The sequence below is a fragment of the Atractosteus spatula genome, chromosome 4, assembly GCF_055471065.1.
Source record: "Atractosteus spatula isolate fAtrSpa1 chromosome 4, fAtrSpa1.hap1, whole genome shotgun sequence".
NCBI lineage: Eukaryota > Metazoa > Chordata > Actinopteri > Semionotiformes > Lepisosteidae > Atractosteus > Atractosteus spatula.
In genome coordinates, this window is record NC_142709.1 from 12,665,690 (window position 1) to 12,688,213 (window position 22,524).

General features: G+C 41.4%; 1 protein-coding gene across 2 annotated transcripts in view; it reads right to left on the bottom strand.

The window, feature by feature from the left end:
• The window catches only part of slc9a7 (solute carrier family 9 member 7), a 57,797-nt gene extending 43,322 nt beyond the window's left edge, over nucleotides 1-14,475 (bottom strand). For both annotated transcript variants that reach the window (XM_088913636.1, XM_088913635.1), the window contains exons 1-2: nucleotides 14,096-14,475; nucleotides 2,463-2,665 (exon numbers count right to left, since the gene is read on the bottom strand). In XM_088913636.1, coding sequence (XP_088769762.1) covers nucleotides 2,463-2,665; nucleotides 14,096-14,381 — 489 coding nt within the window. In that variant the 5' untranslated portion in view covers nucleotides 14,382-14,475. The remainder of the gene's footprint in view (nucleotides 1-2,462; nucleotides 2,666-14,095) is intronic.
• Between the last annotated feature and the right edge of the window lie 8,049 nt (nucleotides 14,476-22,524).

Below are 22,524 nucleotides of genomic sequence, written 5' to 3' on the forward strand. Positions count from 1 at the left end.
ATGGTGAGCATGGCTGCAAGATGAGTCTTCTCTTCTTTGAAAGAGGCGTGCTTATTTGTGGTGTGTATGACACAGGCTGCAGTGACAGTTCAATTTGTAAAACAAAGGTGTCTAAGATGACATCAACACGAAAATCCAAGGGAAAGACACCATCAGCAAAGGGAAACAGTGGGGTGGAAGCACATTCTTTAGGATCCTGATATCCGTGCATTAATTCAAAGTGCAGGGTCAAACGTTCGAGGAGTTGCAGATCACCTGAATGCAAATGTCAACCTGGTGCGCGAGAACAGTTCGCAAAGATACCACAGTCAGACTGTACTGGACATACTGCTCGTCACACTTGGCAGAACACTTTGAGAGTCTAGTGGTGCAAAGAGCCAGGGTAATGGACTGCCAACAAGAGGAGAAATGCAATAAGGTCAGATGAAGCAAGTGTATGAAGCACCAACCTGAAGAACTCTACACTGATAAGAGATTGAAGGGTTCTGGTGGTCCTGTAATGTTGTGAGGTTTGGGTGCCTTTATTCTTTTAGAATGCAAGGTCAAACCACATCTCTGGTTAAGGGTACTGAGTGATCACCTTCTTCCCTTTCCTGCCTTTAGGGGTGTCTTCCAGGATGACAATGCCCTTATCCACAGAGCACATGTGGTCAGCCAATGGTTTGATAAGCATGACGCTGATGTTATCATTATGTTGTGGCCTTTTCAGTCAGCAAAACTGGACCTAATCTATTTATGGAATATTCTGGACACCTGAGTCAGCGTGTTCTACCTCTATCAACCTGGATTGAGCTGACTGACTTTCTCATGGAGGAATGGTGGTGTACTGCTGCAGTCGCTGGTAGACTCTATACCACTGCACATTCAGGCAATACTGGCCCCATGTGGTGGCCCAACATTGGGGTTGCCATTTTTAATATTAATATTAAAATTTTAATACTATAAAAAAAGTTTAATCTGTGTTTGCCTCTAAGTGTACAGTCACCTTATTCTGGTAGCAATCAATAACAATGAAACATGGAGCACGTGTTCAGATGACCTGCATTTTTTTATGTCAAAACGGACAGAAAACTGAACTCCAACCACAATTGGTTCCCACAGGAAAAGTCAGAGCATGGTGCCTGTGTCGTGTACATACACCGAACATGCAACACCAAACTTTGGTAACTCCACAAATCTAATATATATTTTCTCTCACGACTTCCAACACTCCACAAAACACTTGTTAATCTCTGAAGGCACACCTCCCATGACACAGCATCCTGATTGAGAAACACTGCATTAAATAAAAAAAACTCATTTTGTTATCCTACTATAGTGGTTCAATGTCCCCTCACTGAGAACAGAAAGGCCAGTGGTCTACTTCAAATGAAAAGCTGTGATAAAAGCTGCGATGCAGATTTTAAAAATGCCGCACATAAAATCCCTCTGTTATTCTAAATGTAAATAACGCTTACGGGAACACAACACTTTATCACCCTATCGCACACTAAAAAGCTCTAGTTGTTCTTTTAGGGACTGAGACTATTACAAAACAAAGAAATAAAAGCTCCTCGGTTCAGGTAATGTAACATTCAGCTGCCACTGGCAGCACAATGACATTGTGCAACTATGGGCGGGGGGAATTTCCTGATAGCAGCTGAAACAAGAGCTAAAGCAGACAGAAAATATTCCACCTCCAAAAACCACAGCCCAGCAGGACTGACACCTGCTCCCCACAGGTGCTGATGGGAACCATATCTACCAAACCCTCCCAGTTATGAAGAGCTGGTGAGTTAAATGCCCTTCGGAGTGTATCCCAATCAAGAGATCTATTATGATCCAGTCCAGATGAGGTTGGGGTTTGTGATACTGTACCTGACTATTGGTGTGGCTTGCTGTGATCATGTAACTTTCTGAAAGGGTCCTGCGAGGACAGTATTTTGGCTTCTCTCCGTCTTAACGGAGTTTGAGAGCAGAGACATGTCAAGCAACCGAGCGAGAGCTGGTCTGGACGAGAAATAGTTTACGATTCTGTTTTTGTGTGTGTGTGTGCGCGCGAGCGAGCACGCGTTTCCAAAATAAATCTTCCCACGAGTGCAGTCCATGGATTCTAGCGGCTCGGATCAGGGCCAGATTTTGGTGTTCACAGGCCCTAGGCACTTTCACTCCGAAATGCGCAAAAAGAGGGGTAAATGCCAATTGAATGACGTCGATTGAAATGACGCACTTTAAGCTATTCTGATGCTAAATCGCGTGATTGATGGAGCGAGTCGAGCAACCATCACTTCGATACTTCTAGTTCCTAGAACAGCCGCTGGATAGCGTATGATTATTGATTTGGAGCACCCAGAGTCGATTTCAGCTCGTTTTTCATTGGTCACTATTGTTTCCCTCCTTCGTAGGCCCTAAAACTTTCGTAGGCCCTAGGCACTGTGCCTACAGTGCCTCATGGGAAATGCGGCACTGCCGACATGACGTACCTTTCGCAGCATGTCGTTCTGCTCGACGTTGTGGATCTCCCTGGAGTTGATCTCGCCCTTCAGAGTGTACTCGAAGAACTTGCCGCTGACGTTGAGGAGCAGCGTGCTGACAGGCCGGTCCTGCAGGGAACAGCTGGGGGGGGTCTTGTTGTGATAGCTCGTGGAGGGAATGCCATAGCGCAGGATGACGCCCACCAGCAAACCTGGGAGGAGGAGGGAGAGCACAGACTCAGGGGCAGGAAACAACAGGGGCAACAAAGCAGTAGTATAACAGAATATCGTAAGGATAGATCAGGCTCTCTTGTGTACACAGCGGCAAAGGTAAATTGAGAATGTGAAAGAAGAAGACTGACTTCAGAGAGCAAGGATTTTTCCTACTCTGCAACTTCAAAGATTTTAACAGAACTTGCAATGAGAGCAAATAAAACAAGTAACTTCAAATGATCCAATTTTCTCCTCCTTCAGGGCACTGCCTGACGTTATGAAAGTCAGCTCGAGTAAGGAGCTGCGTCAGCATGCGTAGGCTGCAAAGGAACAAGTAAAGGTTTATTCCATGCTGAAAAGAGAAGAAAAGAAACACGACGTTTCGGCTGTGGAGCCTTCTTCGTGTGTCACACCACAGCCGAAAAAGTTGTTTCTTTTCTTCTCTTTTCAGTGTGGAATAAACCTTTTAAGTGTTCCGTTATGAAAGTCATACCTCTAGACGCCCGGTCAGGTATTCCCGGAAATTGAAATGCTTCTTTACACACAATACGGACATGAAAGGGCACTACACAGAACATTTCAACATAATGTGCCATATCAGAAACAACACACACACACACACGGAAAAAAATAGGCCAAAACCACAGAAACTAGAAACCCACAATACTGGGAAAACATCTCACCCATTTCTATTCAGGGAATATGCAGGGAAGGATGAAGGATTAACTGTAACTACAGAATCTGAATTAAGAGAAAGACAGGTTTCACAAGAGTGATGTTCGAATGGCTTACTTCGTGAACTGTTTCATGGTTAATAAAGGAAAGCTATAAAAAAATCTAGCTTTATTTTAATATACTTTCCTCCTGACATCCCTTTCCTCTGGAACTCCAACTTCGTACAGTCTCATTATCTTAAATGACTATACCGTATTATACAGTACAAAACCATTTTTCATGGATATTGTCAAACAGGCGGCTAATTACAACGGCCACTTTCCTACCGCTGCAAATTTTCGACAAGCTGGAAGCTGCAAATGTCCCGTGGCAAAATTCACACTGTGGAAGACGAGACGCACTGCAGCAGACACGTGGACTGTTGTATACACAATAGCCAGCAACGCCATCGCCGTGGAAACGGAGGCTTCTGCCGAGGCCTTGCAATATGACACTTCCTGAAGTGCACTCGGCCAGGGCTGCAGTCGGGGCACACGAATCCGTCACTGGGGAAGACAAGAACGGGCCTACGGGTGGAGGGAGGGGGGGGAATACTGAATTAAGGCCATCGAGAAATCAGAAAAAAAAATTCTGATAAGAGACAAACTGCTTCTGAGCAAAGGGCAGGATAAGTCAACTGTTGTTGCTTTTGTTCCTCTGGCAAATTGGGTAAATGACGTGGAGAAAGTTTTCACTATTTGTTCTACCCAAAGCTGGTTTGTGTGTGGCGCTAGCACAGTATCTACAGTGTTTCATTATAAGGCAGTGTAATCAGAGCGTTGGTCAGAAAGTTACTCAAAAAATGCTGGATCTTAGCTGACTTGTTGAGATTAACAAAGTGTATTGCTTTACTACTAAAACATCGCTCTTTGAGGTTTTAATTCCGATGTCCCTTGAAAAAAAAATCTAATTTGATTAAATCACATTGATTTAAATTGGATTTATCCATCCTTCCATTTTCTAACCACTTTATCCAGTACAGGGTCGCAGGCGAGCTGGAACGCATCCCAGCAAGCAACAGGCACAAGGCGGAGTACACCCGGAGTGGGACACCAGCCCATGGCAGGGCACACACTGACATCTACACAGACACCACCATGTCTTTGGACTGTGGAAGGAAACCGGAGCTTCCAGAGGAAACCCACGCAAACACAAGGAGAACTTAAGAAATCCACATAGACAACACCCTAGGAACTGAACCCAGGGCCCCAGCGCTGCAGGCCATAAATGCCATCCACTGCACCATCATGCCACCCAAACTTGGATTTATTCTTACAGAGCTGCACTGACTTGGTCTTAATATTCCCTTCGATTGTTCTCCAAAGCTTCTGCACACTTCTGACACCCTTAACAGCATCACTGAGCACTGACAAACTGATGCTAAGGAAGTTTGTCCTCTCATCCCAGATTAAAATTGGGTTTAGTATCCAGAAAAGGTTCAGTTCAGCCCATTAAGTAAAGTCAGAAATTAATATTTATCTTTAAATAGTAACTATGTTCTTGAAGGGGGCTTTTCTAGCAATGATGCAGAGAAAAACTCACAGATGACATTGCATCCCACTAAAAAGAGGCTTGAAATCATTCATTTCATCAATTACATGAAGGCTTTGACACTTAGTGTAGCTTAAGTGTTTAAGTTGATAAAGGGGATAGTTATTAGGAGAAATTCCCACGATAATCAACTGCAGGTGTAAGATTCAGCAAAATGAACAATAATTCTTTAAATGTTCCTCAACATCAAACTGAATCTAATTACAGTGTTTAATCTTGTTTCAAAGAACATTCCAGCCACACATTTGGTCTAAAACAAAGGTAATTAAGTCAAGCAACACGATCCCATCTGAAAGATACACTATGCTATTAGAGTACTTTATAGTGCAATGATCCAGTCAATACTTCCATAGTGGTGGACAGCTCAGGCAGATGGCAAGTTCTCTGTTCTTCCCACTCCACATATTATCCAAATGCATGAAAGTATTTTCAGGTTACAGCAACGCAGGTCCTCTTTCTGGTTAAAAAATATTACTACATAGTTTTTTCAATAATCCAGATTTCACCAAGGTATTCAACAAGAGAGGTTCATATAATAAACACACTTGCCAAGCAACCTTAAAGCAGGCTTAAGACTAGGTAACGGTGATTCAAGCTTCACACCTACATCAAGATTCATGCAGCAGTTCCGTGCCAAGATCCAATGACAAGATGTCCAATCAAAAGCCCAAAGCTCCCTCTTCCTGCAAACAAATGCTACTAGCCCTGGCCTCTCCTTCAGCCTATTCTTTCTGTAACCTGTTTATTTCACATTTTCCTAACCTCCCACCACAAACAACTGCAATTTCAGATGTGACTCTTTTCACGGACAACACATTCAGCGTTATCACGCTTGTCACACCTGATGCAAAGAGCCTATATCCAAGAACTGCATTCTGTCATACTCCAGACACCCCCGGTCCTTTGTGGAAAACAGAGCTTCTGCTTCTCCATTTTAAATGCAGTTCTTATATTTTTTAAAATGTTTTCAACCAACTAACCAGGAGAAAAGAGCAGGACTCAGTCCCACTACGAGCATTTAGCCAAGGCAGTTTCTAACATGCAATTCCTACCAAACAATCAGTAGAGGGTAGTAGAGGAGACAGGAGTAGCTCCATTCAGCAGTCTTTTAGCCTTGGATAACAATATACTGTAAGAAGCAGCACCCCAGCAGATGAAGGCAAAACTATAAAAATGAGAGATTAACAAATTGTACATACTCGGAGCAAAACCATTCTCTCAACTCTGTCCTGGGTTTTCAGAGGGTTATGGTAAAGCCCCACTTTCCATGTTTCCATGGAAAGGAACGGATAAAGGTTAATTCCATGCTGAAAGGTAAAGAAAGGAAACACTACATTTTGGCTGTGGAGCTATCTGCAGGGGTGTGTGTCTTTACATCTACATCTCAAAGATAATTGGGATGAACTAGAAGTCATCTACTTTCGGCTTTCAAACCGGGTTGAAGATTACTGCAAAGTATAATTGAGCTGCCACATATACTGTATGTAAAACCGCAATAATCAGCCTCAACCATAAATTAGAAAAAAGTATTACAAAGTCACAAGGGTAGTGATCAGTGATGTTTCAACATAGTAATTACAACAGGTAGCTTAACTTTAAAAGACACAGAGGCTGAAGGTACCATCCAAAAGTCAGCACCTTCTGAACACTTCCCATGTGTCTCTATCTATACTGACTGACTGAAGCATTGAAATTGCAATCTGTGAAAAAAAGACCTGTAACGCTATTATACCTCATTAGCTTCCACAAAACACCCATCAACACAAAGCACAATTGATAATCACAGTAAGAACTCTGTGTACAGAAAGGAAGTTCCTTTTTTTAACAGAAATGAAAGCATTTCACAGAACCCAATTCATGGTGTGCTGCTTTTAGACAGAAACAGATTTTTGAGGTTGAAAGAACACCTTTTCAATTCCTGGTGGTCGAAACACTATGTTAAACTGGCAATTTTTTTAATAAAAACCTGCCACTCCAGGCCTTACTGCCTCATACGTTTTATTAACGGAACATGATCTTCGCAATCTCTGTAGTCCCTATTGCCGTGTTTAAGATGAACAAAAGCTGATGAGTGTGTTATATATGGATGGCAATGAGACAGGTGTGCAATGGGGCTCCCCTTGATGAACAGGGCCGAGTACACCCGTACAGCTGCTTGAAACGCATTGGCAAGAGCACTTGAACCAATGGTGCAAGGCAAACAGTATAGCAGTTTCATAGGAAAGACCTGCTGCATGGCCTTTGCAATTGGCAGAACCCTGTCAGGCACAGTCGGTCATCAGACAACAACAGGCAAGCAGAGCACAACTCCCTGTGTGAGGCAAAGTCTCTGCGTCCTGGAACATGGGCAACTGAGGAAGCCCAGATATCCTGGAGAGCGACAAAAGAAGGATACAGCAAACATGCCTGCTTCAAGCTATTAAGTTAAAAAAGGCTTCATCCAAGATATCAGACTTGACAGCTCTTTGTAATGATGCTGTTTAAGAAGTCTTTTAAAAAGCCCCCTAGGGTAAAGTTGTTGCTGAGACAGAACTTTAAGAAAAGAGCTCTGGGCTATCCTTCAGTTCGTACTGCGGTGTTCCTGAGGTGCGTTATTGAGTGAATGTTCACACATTATCATACAGTTTTTTGCTGTTTTGCACATTCAGAACAAGAATGTCCCTAACTGACATTAAAAGACTGCTCTCGACAGTACAGAACTGCGTCTTTAGTTTGCTTTTAACTCTCTCCCACAGCTGTACGGAGGTCCCCTGCTGCTTTTCATTTATATCAACCACTGAGTATAGTGGGCATTCTAGTATAGTTGGCACTTGATACCAAAACTCACTAGTTAAGTTTGCCAATGGCACCAAATTAAGAGAACACTTTAAAAGCAGCAAATGAAACTGAATTGTATCTAATGCTGACAAGTGCAGCAAGTACCACTAAATTAAATACCATCCATCCACAGGTTACATATGACATTTCGACACCATTTAAAACCTCAAAAAGGTCTACAGAAAGTTTACATTAGACAGTTAAAGAGCAAGTAGTTTGGCCTTCTGCTGATGACTAGCACAGAGTATGAAAAGATCTGAGATTTTAAAAATAATCTTTAAGAAGAACCACTTGTTATCATAATTGTCATACCTATGTGAAAAAAGAGTGCATTTACCGGAAGCAATGATTTTTTTAGGAATTCCAGATAACTAAGGCTCACAACGTCCAGAGTCTACAGCATTCATTACAAAATCCTGAAAGAAAAGCACCAACACTCTGTTGTGCTTTCTCATTCAAACTGCACAGCAGCTAAAAATCACCACGTCAGAAAGACCTTCAGAACACCAACTTTCGTCCTGATCCTCAAAGACAGGTCAAGACCACCTACTGTACCACTACAGGCTAGTTCCAGTGCTGTGTGTCAATGGGAGAAAGACAGACAGTAAGAAACAGCTTTTTGACTAAAGGAGCAACTACAAGCAGCACAGGCCATGACATTCAGAACAAGACAGCACAGCATCTCACTGGAACAATTATACCAAGGATAAAAAAGGAGACTACTCTGATAACTACCACTGAAACCCTAATAATTAAAGAAAATCTCAAAGTAGGAGCACAATATCCCTCTACAGTGCTGTATTTTTCCTTTAATTTTTATAGTTAAAAGGAGAACGCAGGTGCTGAATCATCGGAATGCTTACAGAGCAGAAAAGTCCTTTTGAATTTTAAAATGTTGAAATCTTTTGGCAGGGGACATAGGATAAAGAGTAATTAAACAAAGATGAGATCCTTTCTTCCTTATTTGAAATCACTCCTTACTCACAGCCTAGCCTTCTTGGGGAATTTGCAGACTGTCTGACATTGGACAGGACTGATGAATTTCTTGCTGTAGCCTAAAAAAAAACAAAGCTTAGTAAAAATAATCGTTTTGAAACTTTAGAAAGTTTGTTTCAAAAGTGAAATCGGTTATCTTTCACACTCGTTTTAAAATTGTTTTGCAGTTTGGTACATTCACCAAGGAGAACCCCAGCTGTTCTTACAGTACCGTATGGCCCAGTCACTTTCCCTTTAAAAAACAACCATCCTGAAAAACTCAGGTCTCAACCCAAGGAAGGCCAAGCCAACCCATATCTGCTGAACCAACCGCGCTCAACGAGATTCATGCTCTCCTTAGGAATTTTGCCTTGGTTTGAACTACAGATTTTTACACCCCAGTCAAGAAAGGGAACGTTTACTGCAGGAGACACCAAGAGACCCAGCAGAACAAACTGGCACTTAAAACACTATACACAGCGAACTAGGCACTGTTCAATTACTGCATGACTCAAAGTCATGTGTCACCACCAACGTGGATCATGGTTATTTCTATTAGAGAGAATGTTCGGATTGCATTTACAGCAACATTTTACAATCTTATACAGTATATTATGGCCACTTATCAATGCTTAAATAGCTCCTTTGTGCTCTTTCTTTTAACTTTTTTTTTTTGCTTTTACCCTGGTATGAAATACCATTTGCCAAAGTCTTCCAGAGAACAGGAGATTTCAAGGACAGGGATGCCTTTCACTGGAGCAGCAGCTGTGAAAATCGCCTCAGAACTTCTACAGCTGCTTCCATTAAATTGACTACCAATCACCAGCTACAGCCACAATAACAGCCTTCACATCCAAGGGCTCCTTTGATTTTCGAAACCGACTTGACTGAGAAAGGCCAGAAATTTGCAGTAACACCTGTAGTTCTGTTGGGGACGAAAAATGGAAGGTGGTTTTTGAATATATGAATGCAGTAATTCCATTCCCTCAAAGTACTAAGTGCAAACGCTGCAGTACACATCCTAGAGAACAGGAGGACCACAGGAGCTCTAGAATCAGGCAGATTTGCAGATGTGTGAAGGCTACTGTGTCAAAAAAGACAAAAGACACAAGCCTTCAGAAAGACAACTGCTCCCACTCAGATCCCGCTAAGTGCTCTATTCTCTTCCAAGTTCTGTCATTTAGATTCAAAACTCAATAACACTGTGTTTAATAGACAACATTTCATCTTCTGTGGGTGTTATCATCGCAACAGATTAACTCTCTGCAGTCATTCAAACATTAAGGCAAACAAACTAAATAAATAATATAACCTTCATTAAATCAATGCGTCTATTGTCAATAGTAGCCGTCATTCTATTATTAAGCTTATTTACTACAAATATACTTAAGGACGTACAGGTTCAATAATTGAAGATCACTAAAACGTACATTATCGGTTATCTAACCATCCCTTTCTTTACTGCTTTATCCTGTTCGAGGTCACAGTGGAGCCAGAGTCTATCCTGGCAAGGAACAGGCACAAGGCTGGAATCGCCTTGGATGGGACGCCAGTCAATCACAGGGCACAGAAACCAGGGCCTTATTATCCTACCAGTAGGTTTTTGGACTGGGGAAGGAAACCGGAGCACCCAGAGGAATTCTACTGTATGTAAACATGGGGAGACCATACAAACTCCACGCTGTTAGCACCCCAAGAATTCAACCCAGGGTCCCGGGGTTGCAAGGCAGCAATGCTAACCACTGTGCCCCTGTGCCGCCCACATTATTTCTGATGTTAAATAGAATCAGATATTAGCATTAGAAGCTGCACATCTGATGCAAGCACCACAGTCTAAAACAGTCCAGAAACACGCATAAAATTTAAAAAACGAATGGCTAGAAAAGTTAAGTCTTTAAAGACCAGGTCTGAAAACAAAATGAAAGATACGGCAGCTAAAACCGACACCTCAAGGACGTATTGTTCCAGAGTTCACGGATCAATGCCTGGCTGGATGCGTCTCTCATTAAATTCAGAGGAGGTCTCCAGAGGGCAGGCAAGCCTTGTGTCATGCTGATTATTAGAGGGCAGACGTTTTAACCCATTTGTCCATCCGCAGCAGAACACCAAATCCGAACTTTAAATCATTGCCGCAATCAAAATGGGAGCCTGGTGGACAGCCTCGCATCCGGACACCTTTTAAAAACGATTCTGTAGTTAGATTTCACTTTCTCCTCGGCCGCAAAACACCCGACCAGCTGATGGATCAAAGGGGATGGAGCTGACCTCAGTCAGTCCCAGCGTGGTGTCGTTCCAGCTCACTACAGCTAGCTGGAGGAGAGAGACATGAAAAGGATTTCAGCCAATACAACCGTCTTCCATCTCCTCAACTGTCTGGGCAGCACAGCAGAGACATCAAATCACTACCTTTAAAATCCAAAGGCTCTGCTACTCAGCACATTGCAAACACAGCAATGAGTGAGGTTTAACTTGCCAGCTATACTACTAGCTAAAATGTGCATGAAGTAAACTTCTGTACATACCTGTATAAGCGTAATTTATTGCCAAAGTCACACAATCACCAGATCACCAGAAAATCAAGAGAAAAGTGATGTAATTGTTTTCTAAATTAAACTACTTGCACAAACGTACTGTTGAGAACCCCATCTCCACATGCTGCAAAACAACTTTATTACACATACAAATTGAATACAACATGGGTTTACCTTCAGAATGAAATAACACTGCTTTCCTTGGACTTGTGCCTCCTTTCAAAGGCCACCGAAGCAACAACACTGACTTCAAGGCTTATATACAGTACACAAATTGCCAATAATTATTTTAAAACACATTAAAAAAAATGCTTTGGGGGGGATTTTTATGTACATGCAGTTCCCTTTTATTTTTCCATAAGAGCTCAGATGCAGAGAGTTGAGGAATCGGAACAGGTCAGACAAGCCTGCTGCCAGATCTCTGGCACGAGGCGGAGTGTTAGGGTTTCTATTCTAGACTGGCACCTGCTCCCACACAGCATTTGCATCTGAAAACTCATTAGGCTTCCTTCTTCGTTAAATAAATTAAAACAGCCTGCCGTCTCAGTTTTACTTAGAATTTGTGCCCTAATCCTATCAATATTTTCCGCAGGATCTAGCACTGGATTGCATAGGCCGAGATTTTCTTTACTAATACAGTATATTTAAGCAAAGCAGAAAAGTTCAGCTAATGTGGCAATATATCATTAATTTATTACTTAATAATTAATGCGAAGTAATACTGTTTAGCTGAAAACTGACATACCCCTCTGTGAGGTTTTATAAAACACCTATGCCCACTTTTTTCATGGAATATCCGTCATAAATCCCTGACGAGCTTATCTGTGACTGCTTATGCTAATAACACAGCGCTTGAAAAAGACCATTGAAAAAGTTCTCAGGCCATGTTGGCTGTAAATAAAAAGAATGATACAAGTAAAAACACTAAGGGCTACATTTCTTTAAGGCACACCCATCTAAATGCTCTTAAAAGATAATGTGTATTAATACTTTTTATATGCATATGTTTTGACTATAATATTTCCAGAAATGGAAGAAAGAAAGTTTAAAACTCCACAAAACTAATCTTGCATCTTAGACTTTACACAGTCTAGGAACAAAAAAAATCACCATTACTTTTTGACACAGGCAAAAAGACACTTTTGTGTACAGGGAAGAAGTGTGTGTGATGGAGGTGGCAAAGATCTTACATTGACATATATGGAGTTTAGACTTCATTTATACGTAGCTTGATAAAAAAAATGCTTTGAAAAAATAATTTAGATTCACAGTAAATTAAGAAAAAACGTGTAATAATTGCCAATCAAAGTGGATGGGTCATATGTATTAAATATTTTAATTTTTCAAAACAGATAATAAACGTATACACGTTTTCTTAAAACTAAAAAAAAAACAAAGATGTGAGGAGTCATAAAATGCTTTTTTATGTGCCCCATCGCAAAGTGAAATAAAGTACTGTACGTGTCTTCACAACGTGCAGACTGACCAGGGCAAGAGACTGGACAGGACAATCAGCAGAGCTGAGCTCACTGTTAATTCCTGCTAATTACAGAATAATACCGGCGGCACGCACTGACCCGTCTAATGTTCCCAAATGAAGATAAACACATTCATTTCTGGACATCTGGAAACGAACTCGGGTACCGTACATTTTATAAGACGCATGATGGGTCTCTACAGGAAAACGAGAGTCATTCCATAACCCAAACGGCAATTCTGCTACTGTCAAATAAAACAAAAATCATTGAATTTGGCAATCGAGTAAAAAGATTAAAGATGATATCGCACGAGATTTCTCTGTCAGCTTCCTAAATCGGCAGTTTTCAAAATCTCCGTAACAACTGCGCTTCCGCAAATATTCATTTTATTACTTATTAGCTTGGTTCTACCACAGCGTAGAAGGACCTATGTAATACCAAGTGCTGCCGTGTGCTATTGTAAACTCCGTGTTGCCTGAACTGACATTCACTACGTCGGCTGCATAGCATATGCCCTTGGCCAATAGATCTATTTTTACGCAAACACATCAGCCGCTTTAGCTAGTGATGGAGCAGACAGCATCACAATCACAGACAGCAAGAAATGGTATTGTCGTACAGAGGTTGTCAGGAACGATGCGGTTTAAATACGTCCATCTGCTAAACAAGTGGCCAGTGGGGATAAACACAGAAAGCGTAGCGTAAGCGAACAAGAAATCAGATCTATACATAACCCAGACAAGCAGGCCTTTCTCAAGATAGCGAAAGACCGGAGAGGAGGGGGAGGTTGGGGGTGAGTCACTCGTTAATGACCACAACCATTGTTCAGGACAGAAGAATACAAGGGAATCGAACATGTCGGTTTATTTCAAACTGCTCCAGTGTATATAATATTCCCATCCTTTTCTGTCAGTTTCCAGGGACTGAACCATAGGCTATCCCTTAGTTGAACGTGTTGACAGAATGTTCTAACGATGACGAGGATCACCTATTAATTATTTCCAGGAGGCCTATTTGGTACTGGACGACCACGCAAACGAGCGGGTTGCTGAAGTGTGGAAAGATTAAATGCATGCCCCGAAATTACAATGTAGCAGTTTAGAGGAATTGCCAAATTTCTCTTCAATTCATACAGCAAAGGCTATACGCCGTGACAAGATTCACGTCACACGAACTGCATTATCCAGCGTTAAAACGTGAGTGGTATTATTTTCATCTTTCAAGTCAAATTTAATTTCCCACGTTTCACGACGAACTTGAAGTTTGATGTATATGGCTAAGGTTATACACGCACGATACCAGGAGGTTAATGCATAGCTCGTCATAGATTTCGAGACTAAATGAGTTAAATACGTGTTCTCACCGTATATCATAGCCAGACCAGTCTCGTGCAGAAAACGGACTCTTCTGTGTTTAAAAAGCCAGATGGTAAGGATTGTTAATGTCAGCAATAAGATGAATGTCAGTAAATTCACACTGTCCTGCCTATGGCTTTCTTCAGCCTCCTTCTCGGTGGTAAGTTCCTCCATAGCGCTGTCCTCCGCACGCATCCTGCAGACCTGAGAAATCAAGCAAATTAGGATGGGTATGACCGTCTTCTTTTCGAAAAAGTCTACTCTCCAGTGTTGGGGTTTGTCTGTCAGCTCCATGGCGCAAGGTCTTAGTACCTTCGCCGGGCTGTGGAACTGCGTAGGACAAGGAAACAGTCTAAAGAATCGAGAAACGCCCGCCTACGGCAGAAACAGACAGCTCAACCTTTTAAAGGCACACTGCGACATTTCTGGGACGTACTGCAGCTCCAAGTTGCAGTGCCCCTTTTCTGTGAGGGCCCAGGAGTACCGAAGGATTGAGGAGGATTGAGTCGTAAATCTGTCGTGTGCGACAACTGGGTAACATAAGCGCGAACATATTGCGAGTTCGCGAGAAACGTTTTGAGGAGGTAATCAGTCTGTCTCGGCGGTTAAAATCCCGATGAACGTTTCATTCTGCCTGTTCCTGTGAGAAGTCGTGTGAGAATGGGGGGAAATGCTGCGCAATAACGTTTCTCGGTTATTTAACTAAGATAAACTAATGTTGAAGGACGGTGACACATTTGCCATTGCGCCAATTTGTTAAGATCTCTGGAAAATATGTTTGAAACGGCAGCACTGCAACAACATCTTTAAAAGACAATGGGGGAAAGACACTTCTCTTCTTGGCCGCTGCAATTCACTACAATGCATTCTCAGCGAAAGCGCGGTAGGAAGGATGGGTAAAGAATTTTGTAACGTGAAGATCACATTGGGAATGGGTAAACAACAGACTCCACAGCCGCAAAATTACTGAGCTACGAGCTGAGATGATGTACAAGATTACCTGCTGTATGCTTGGCATTTTTAAACTGAAAATAATATGCCCCTTTTCTAACCAATGACGTGAATAATAACAATTCCTTACACTTATATAGCGCTTTTCTGGACACTCCACTCAAAGCGCTTTACAGGTAATGGGGACTCCCCTCCACCACCACCAATGTGTAGCCCCCACCTGGATGATGCGATGGCAGCCAAAGTGCGCTCAGTACACTCACCACACACCAGCTCTCAGTGGGGAGGAGAGCAGAGTGATGAAGCCAGCTCATAGATGGGGATTATTAGGAGGCCGTGACTGGTAAAGGCCAGGGGGAAATTTGGCCAGGATGCCTGGGGATTTTGCTCTCGCCCTTACACATACAGCACTTCCCCATGCACTGGGGAACAAGGGATATGTTGCCTTTCCTGCTCATCTCGTTTGTCACATATCAGTAATGTCAGTAATGCACTTTGCGGTACAGCTGTGCATGACTCATGACCCCCTTTCTAACTCCCACTCATCTGCAACAGAAACCAGCCCGGTTGTTGCACCACCCATTGTGTCCTTTCCTGCTTTCCAAGAATAAATAGTGGAATGTCCTGGAGAAACAGGATTTTGAAACTTGCTGCCAATGGCACTGGAGTCATTAAGTCATCACATTAGACACATCACATCACAGAGTTTAGAAGATACATCCCCCGATGCTCTTGAACACATCCTCAGTGATGTTCCCGGGGTCACTGTGTGTCAACATCAGGCACGCTCGCCCAGGTGGCCTGGCCGGGGTTGATCAGGCCACGATCTGTGTTCAAGTAGCATTAAGCTGCAGAACCCCATGGACCTGCTCTTCTTAACCAGAGCCGTCCTGAAGCTTTCTCTGCTGCCTCAGTGATATTACAAATGGCTCTCCTCCTTGTCTCTCCAGTGATGCCCAATACGCTGAGGGCTTTGTAGGGAGAAATTCTGCAGCTGGAGACTAAGGAGAAAACTTCACATTGAAATGTGTTTCATTTTTACAGTGTGAGACTGTACCCAATATGATGAATCTAATGGATCAGCTTTACTATTGCCAACTCACTTGAACTCCATAAACCGACCAATATTTGACAGGCTTCAACAGCAGCACATCTTTTTTGTTTCCTTTTGTGTGTAAAGTGAACAATGTTAAAGCAGCTGAAAGACAGCGTGTTGGGATCTCCACGGGGTCTTGCAAGCAGTGCATGACCTACGATGAAGTAAAGCCGTGTAATATATGTGCGAACGTAGTGAAATTTCAAGCTCTCTTCCCGAGTGTTAAGCTTAAATGAAAAGTACATTCTTTTTAGTAAAGGTGAATTTCATTTCCTGTGTTCCACAGAAAATTAAAATTTGCAAAAGCTGTAACATGAACTGCATCCTGTCACGACCACCAGGCAGTCAAGACCATCTCTTAAGCGATCTAATCAGCACCAGCAGCAAATGATTATTAACAAACGCCGCCGCAAGAGTTAAACCACCTGCACACACTCCACCGTGCGGTGCGCAGTGCTATTTATACCTTCTTTACCTGCTTCCCGCGGCTCGATATTGAGTCAACTCCTAGAGAGGTCTACCTGGTGTTTTCCCGTACTTCGTTTATTCTGAATATCGGACTCCCCTTCTGCCTTTTCGACTTTGGACCTCGCCTCTCGCCTCGGACTGTTTGCCACCGGTGTTCTCCCTGGATTACGATTTACCTTACGCCTTTTGACCACGACCTTGCCTCTCGTTTTGGATTGTTCGCCTGCCTCATCTACTACCCGTGCCTGCGTCTGCACAGGATCCTTGTATCTTCCCACCAGGGATTCCTAACGCATCCATCCATCTGACTGAAATGGACATGTCCGATAAATTTTGATGTTCATACTTCGAAAACACAAACACAGTTGAGTATTAACAGGAACCTCTTCTGAAATCTGTAGCAAAAAGCGGAGACTAACACTCGTTACTGTACTTAAAGCCCCACGAAACTGCAAATGAGTATATAAATTATACTGTTAAAGTAAGTGTACTAGTATATTAGTAAGTTGGTAAATGGAGGACTTCACTGTGCTGTGCTGTGTTTCTGATTTGGGTTTAAGAGTATTTTACTTTTCAAGTTCTTTATCAATGCTGACTTTGTAGAAAAATTACCAAATGCCACTCAACTGACTTTTTCTTGTGATGTACCTTGGAGCTTATCTCCCTGTGAATGATCAGTTATAATTCCAAATGCTTTATGGCAATACTGTTGTTAGCCTGTATTGACTGCAACAAGAACTCTCTCACCTTTTTTTGTGCAGTATATGAATAATGCTTTGTTAACATTTTTGTTGTGACATTTAGCAGTGAACATCACACAGGGGACTGCTCTCTTTTTTCCTAATGTTCTTCACAAGTAACCATACAAAACCCATGGTTTTATCAAGGAAAACAGGAAACCCTGATTTCCTTTTTCATTTTCTGCTTAGCCATGATTTCCTTTTCCTCTCAGGGTTCAAAAAGTGTATGGTTGCTAATTTAAAAACAATAGATGTTATTTAATACATTGTTGTAATGCCAATTTCTGTTACCAGTATCCATAGAGCATCAAGTGAAAAATACAGGAAAAAAAATAACACAGATTGTTTTCTTCTGGTATTATGTGATTTAAAAAAAACATTTATTATAATTTTAAGAACAAAACAAGACACCACATCAAACACTGAGAAATAAAAGAATGAAGGCACACACCAGAAAACAATAGATAACAAGGGCAAACTATACTAAGTACATAAGGTGACAAAAAGCATGTGACCACATCAAGAAGCTTTTTCAAGAGCAAAATGTCATCTAGTCCTACATCCCTTCATAAGAACAATTTGTTTAAATGAATCTAATCAAGTGCTATTTGAGCATATCTGAGTCACAAGCCTACCGTTTAAAATGGGTTTTTAGAATCGAAAAACAGAAGCCATGATTCCTGAAGATTATTAACAGCTTGAGTCTCATCTTCTTGCAGCAGCAGTAGAGGGCTAAGCAACATAAGCACACCAGAGACATCAGCATCAGTAAGCACATTGGTCACCCACCTCCCAGAGAGTTCAATCACAGGACACTCCCGAAACGTGCAGGATGAGTGCTGGCTGTACCTGAGCACATCTGTGACATCTGGGAGAAGTTTTCACCTGCAAATGCCAGTATGGCACAACCTGCATTCTACGTACAATACAAGTTTAAAATGGATTAAGAGGAGTATAATATTTTTAGAGGAAGAAAAAAATTGCAGAAAGTGTTGCAGTTTCAGTTTGTGAGATCAAGGTTGTCTCGTGCAAATATTGCTTCAAAGGGATATGCGTCCAAATACTGACTTTTAAACTTTAAAATGTGCAGTGAAGGTGTCCCAATAGTTCCACTCATTTCAGATCACTGAGGTGGATACAACATATATTTTTGTTATAATATGTATGGTCAAATATATAAATGGAATTAATCAAAAATATAATGTATAACTGTACTTGTCATGCATTTTAATCTCATGATCACAAATGCAAATTGCATAACTGTACAGCACAAGTCACAGTTGTGACTTACTTGTCCCAAAACTTTTGCAGGACACTGTGTGGTGTTTGTGCCACAATGAGAATCAATGCTGACATGCTGTCTGATACCATGAACCTGTGGGTCTGATGAAAGAACAAACTGAAAAAATATGATTATGGACAGACCTGTCCAGTGCCTCTACCAAGAGCAACCTGAGGGGGCATCATTGAGCCAGTTTGAAAGCAAGCTTTGCAAATACTGTATAGGAATCTGTCTTGATAAATGAAGAGCCAACATCAAAGTATTCTCAAACAGCTCACAAAGTTGAAGAGGCACTATATTATTAAAGTAATATAAGTTCAGCAACAAATCAGCATTTCAGCACGACTGTCTGGTCATGATGTAGTACATGACACATTTAGAAAGGAAGAAGTTTTACTTCTCTGTTTTAAGAACTAATAAAACTAACCTCCCATAAAACTAATATTTAAGAAGACATTTACAGTTGTAGTTTGTTTTATTTTGTCTAGAATATATTTCTAGAATTTAAATACAATCTTGAGATAGGTCTAATGACACCAAGTTACTTTTTTTACTTAGTTTGTGCCATTTACATCAAAGACCAAACAAAAATGGTGATAATGGACAATGTTATCAACTTTGTCTATGGAGACAAAATAAAAATGCTAGTGACCTTTTAGGAAAGACATGGAAGATCTCTGTTTATGATCTTTATATGGTATAATGTATAATAAAAACTCTGTCTGTGAAGCTTAACACTAGAAAGTAAAACAATACATACGAAGCATATTCTTGTATTATCCAATCATGTAATGACTCAAAATTTAGAGATCAGAGCAAATACAAATTCCAACATACATACTGTATATGTGTGGCAATAAACTTCCCTACTCTCTGTTTGTGTGCATTTCTGTGTGCTTCTCTTCTGTATATTTTAACAAGTTGTTTACTTGTTAAACAAAAAAAGGAAGAAAAAAGGTGGTTTGTCAGTGTCTGAAAATTTTGAACACAGTACTTGTATCAGTCCATCATGACCCTGTTGTTTGTATACTGGTGACGGAAATTGCTATATAAGGGAGATGTGTTTTCTGATTCTAATAAGAGGATTTTTAATCTCATATGTAGGTCGGTTCAACACGGCAGGTGCGACGTTTTTTTTCATGAGGATGAACGGTCAGCGCTGCCAGGGTCTGTAAATGGGTGTATTCATGGCTTGAAAACTACCCAGGATGCAGTTGACTCATTACATTCTAAATCATATGTTTTTCAGCTCCCTGCCTGAACTCGAAATTATATCACTGAAGCTACAGCGTTTCCACTAGCCTCTTGAAACAGCAGAATTCGTTCAATGCAGTCCGACCAAGCGCGTTAGAGCACAGGGAGCAGATTAGAAAATGAGGACAACGTAAATCTGTAGAACAGCCATAAAAAAGAATTGTGGAGTGATGCATGGAATATAAACGCCTCTGTTGTGTTTCGTTTAAATATATCCCATTTTAAATTTAGGATATATTTAATATTTTAAGATATACATATCGTATATATAACCATATCAATAAGGTGTACAGTACATAATAATGTGGACATACATGTAAAAATAGACAAATACAGGTTACTTATACCTCAGCTCACCACGCTGGGCTTGTAGCTTTTTGGTATGCGCTAGTTACCACTTTTGCCTCAGGCAGCTGCAGGCTTCAGTACTGCTATTCATAGCCGACAGAGAACCGATAACAAGCAAAAACTATCTGCAGGCAGCTGCCTGCGGGAACCATAGTACAGCCGTGTCTGCTTCCTTTCCTAAGCCCAGCAGGGCAGTTTCTGGAGGAAAACCAGTCATTCACAGATGAGTTGTGAGCCGTTTTCCAGAGATGAGGAAAGTTCATTTCAGACTGCAGCGTCGTTTCGTCTGCCAGGGACTGAGACGCTGTGTGAAGCCGTTTGGTTTTCCTAATCACTGCAGACCCGGGAGAGTCAGTCATCAATCAAGGCCTGTGTTTTCCCAGTCTGAGCACACACTGAGCGCTGGGCAAATTGCATGGCGGAGCTGTCAGGCCATAATCAATAAGGGAATTGAATGATCGCGGAGCTCTGTGCGCTGTAACTGAATGCCTCTGTGTGCCAACTCGAGCAGGCTCTCACCTGTTCTGCGATACTTTTCACTCCATACAACACCATCAATAATATTGTTTTGGCTTGTGTAACTGCAGGGTCTCTGGCGAGCAGGAAACCTCATTCTACTTAAGACAGGTCAAACTTTGTGTTTTGACTAACGGGTTTTCCAAAACTGAAACAATCCTCTAACAAGCTAACAAACTATATACTTAACCTTTACGTTTTTTAAAATCACGCTTACATACTCTGTGAGATTTGCTGATCCTAGAAATTCTAGACAACTAACTGTTAAGCATAAAGAAACTCACATCTTTATAGCTACAATAGAAATTAACCGGAGCTAGTTTTAGACAAATATTTAACAGAGGTCATGTGGATTTAGAATCACTTCCATTTTGATGAACAGAAAAAAATATTTTTTCAAATGTGCGCACTTCACAGTGAGAGACATCACTTGTTCATATTTGAGATTCCCATGTTAAAGACATATTACTGAAAATAAAAACCCAAGCATAAGAGTACAGACAGTGGCTTAACACGTCTGCTGCAACAGTTAAGGATGCATCTTGACGATATGTTTACGGATAATGGTCTCTGAAGAGATCTTTTGCAAAGAGGTAAGTCAGCAGATTCTGCAGTCTTGTTCCTTTTAACAGCAAAGGCAGGCTCCATGCAGTTTGTTTTCATTAAGTGGTGCAAGACCTGATCATTCATTTATCATCTCAGCTCACAGAGTGCTGTGATTTGCTTTAGCAAAGCACGCACACCAAACGATTGTGCAGTGCCACGCATCAGCAACAGCAGAGTATGTGTAACAGCGCCATCTGGTGCTCACTTAATCACATTTTTAAAAATACTGCAATTGTACCGTTTTCCACGACGCTTTCTGCAAAGGCAAACTACTATTGTTATCTGAATATACAGTTGTAATCTAAGGATTGTGCCAGAATGTACCTTGCTTGATTTGGATTAATTTGATCAGTGGTCGAAATATTTGTCTCACAATCATGAATGAAATGACAAACGACGTTTTTAAACAGCCGTGAATCTGAAATATTTCTAGGCCACCCTTTAGAATGAAAAAGGATGCTGGCAAGGTGAAAAATATGTTTTAAAAGACCATATACTAAATGTGCATGAAAAACCATGCATAGCTTTTGTGTTCCAAGTAGTTTCCCAAGCCCATGACTAAAACAAAGGTTCAATGTCACAGAAAAGAGACCTTGAACAGTTGAACAAGTGCAGTTTTCAAACTAATACATATAAAAACCAGTATCTGCAGTATCTGCGTGCCTATTCGATACTCTATTCATATAGGAAACGGTGCAGAGAACCTCAACTTTAATTACCACTTAAAACAAGGTGTTCTCTAGTGGAGGCTCAGAAAACTTTAAATCACTGGGAATCAACATAAAAACAAATTATTGGAATGGAGAATCCTCGAAGGGCTGGGGCCAATCCACAGGTCCAGCGAAGAAACAGTTTGTGCCCTGCAGCTCAAACGCGTCCTGCATGTCAAGCATGTGCCTGTACAGCCCAGAGGAGAAACGCTCTGAATCTGGGAGGACTGGTTCTGCAAGACCACAGAAGAGTAAGACTTTTACATCCCCCCCCTGTAGAAGGCAAAATCCCTTCACCGGGAGACGTTATGTGCAGATTTAATCATTTCTTTTACCGTTTGGCAATTTCTTTTTGGACATCCCCTATCTAGCACAATTTGTCCATTGCACTTTCATCATTAATTACAGAAGACCTGGAGCAATTCCATTATGACCAGTTAAACAGATCATGTGTTTAATTGAGCAA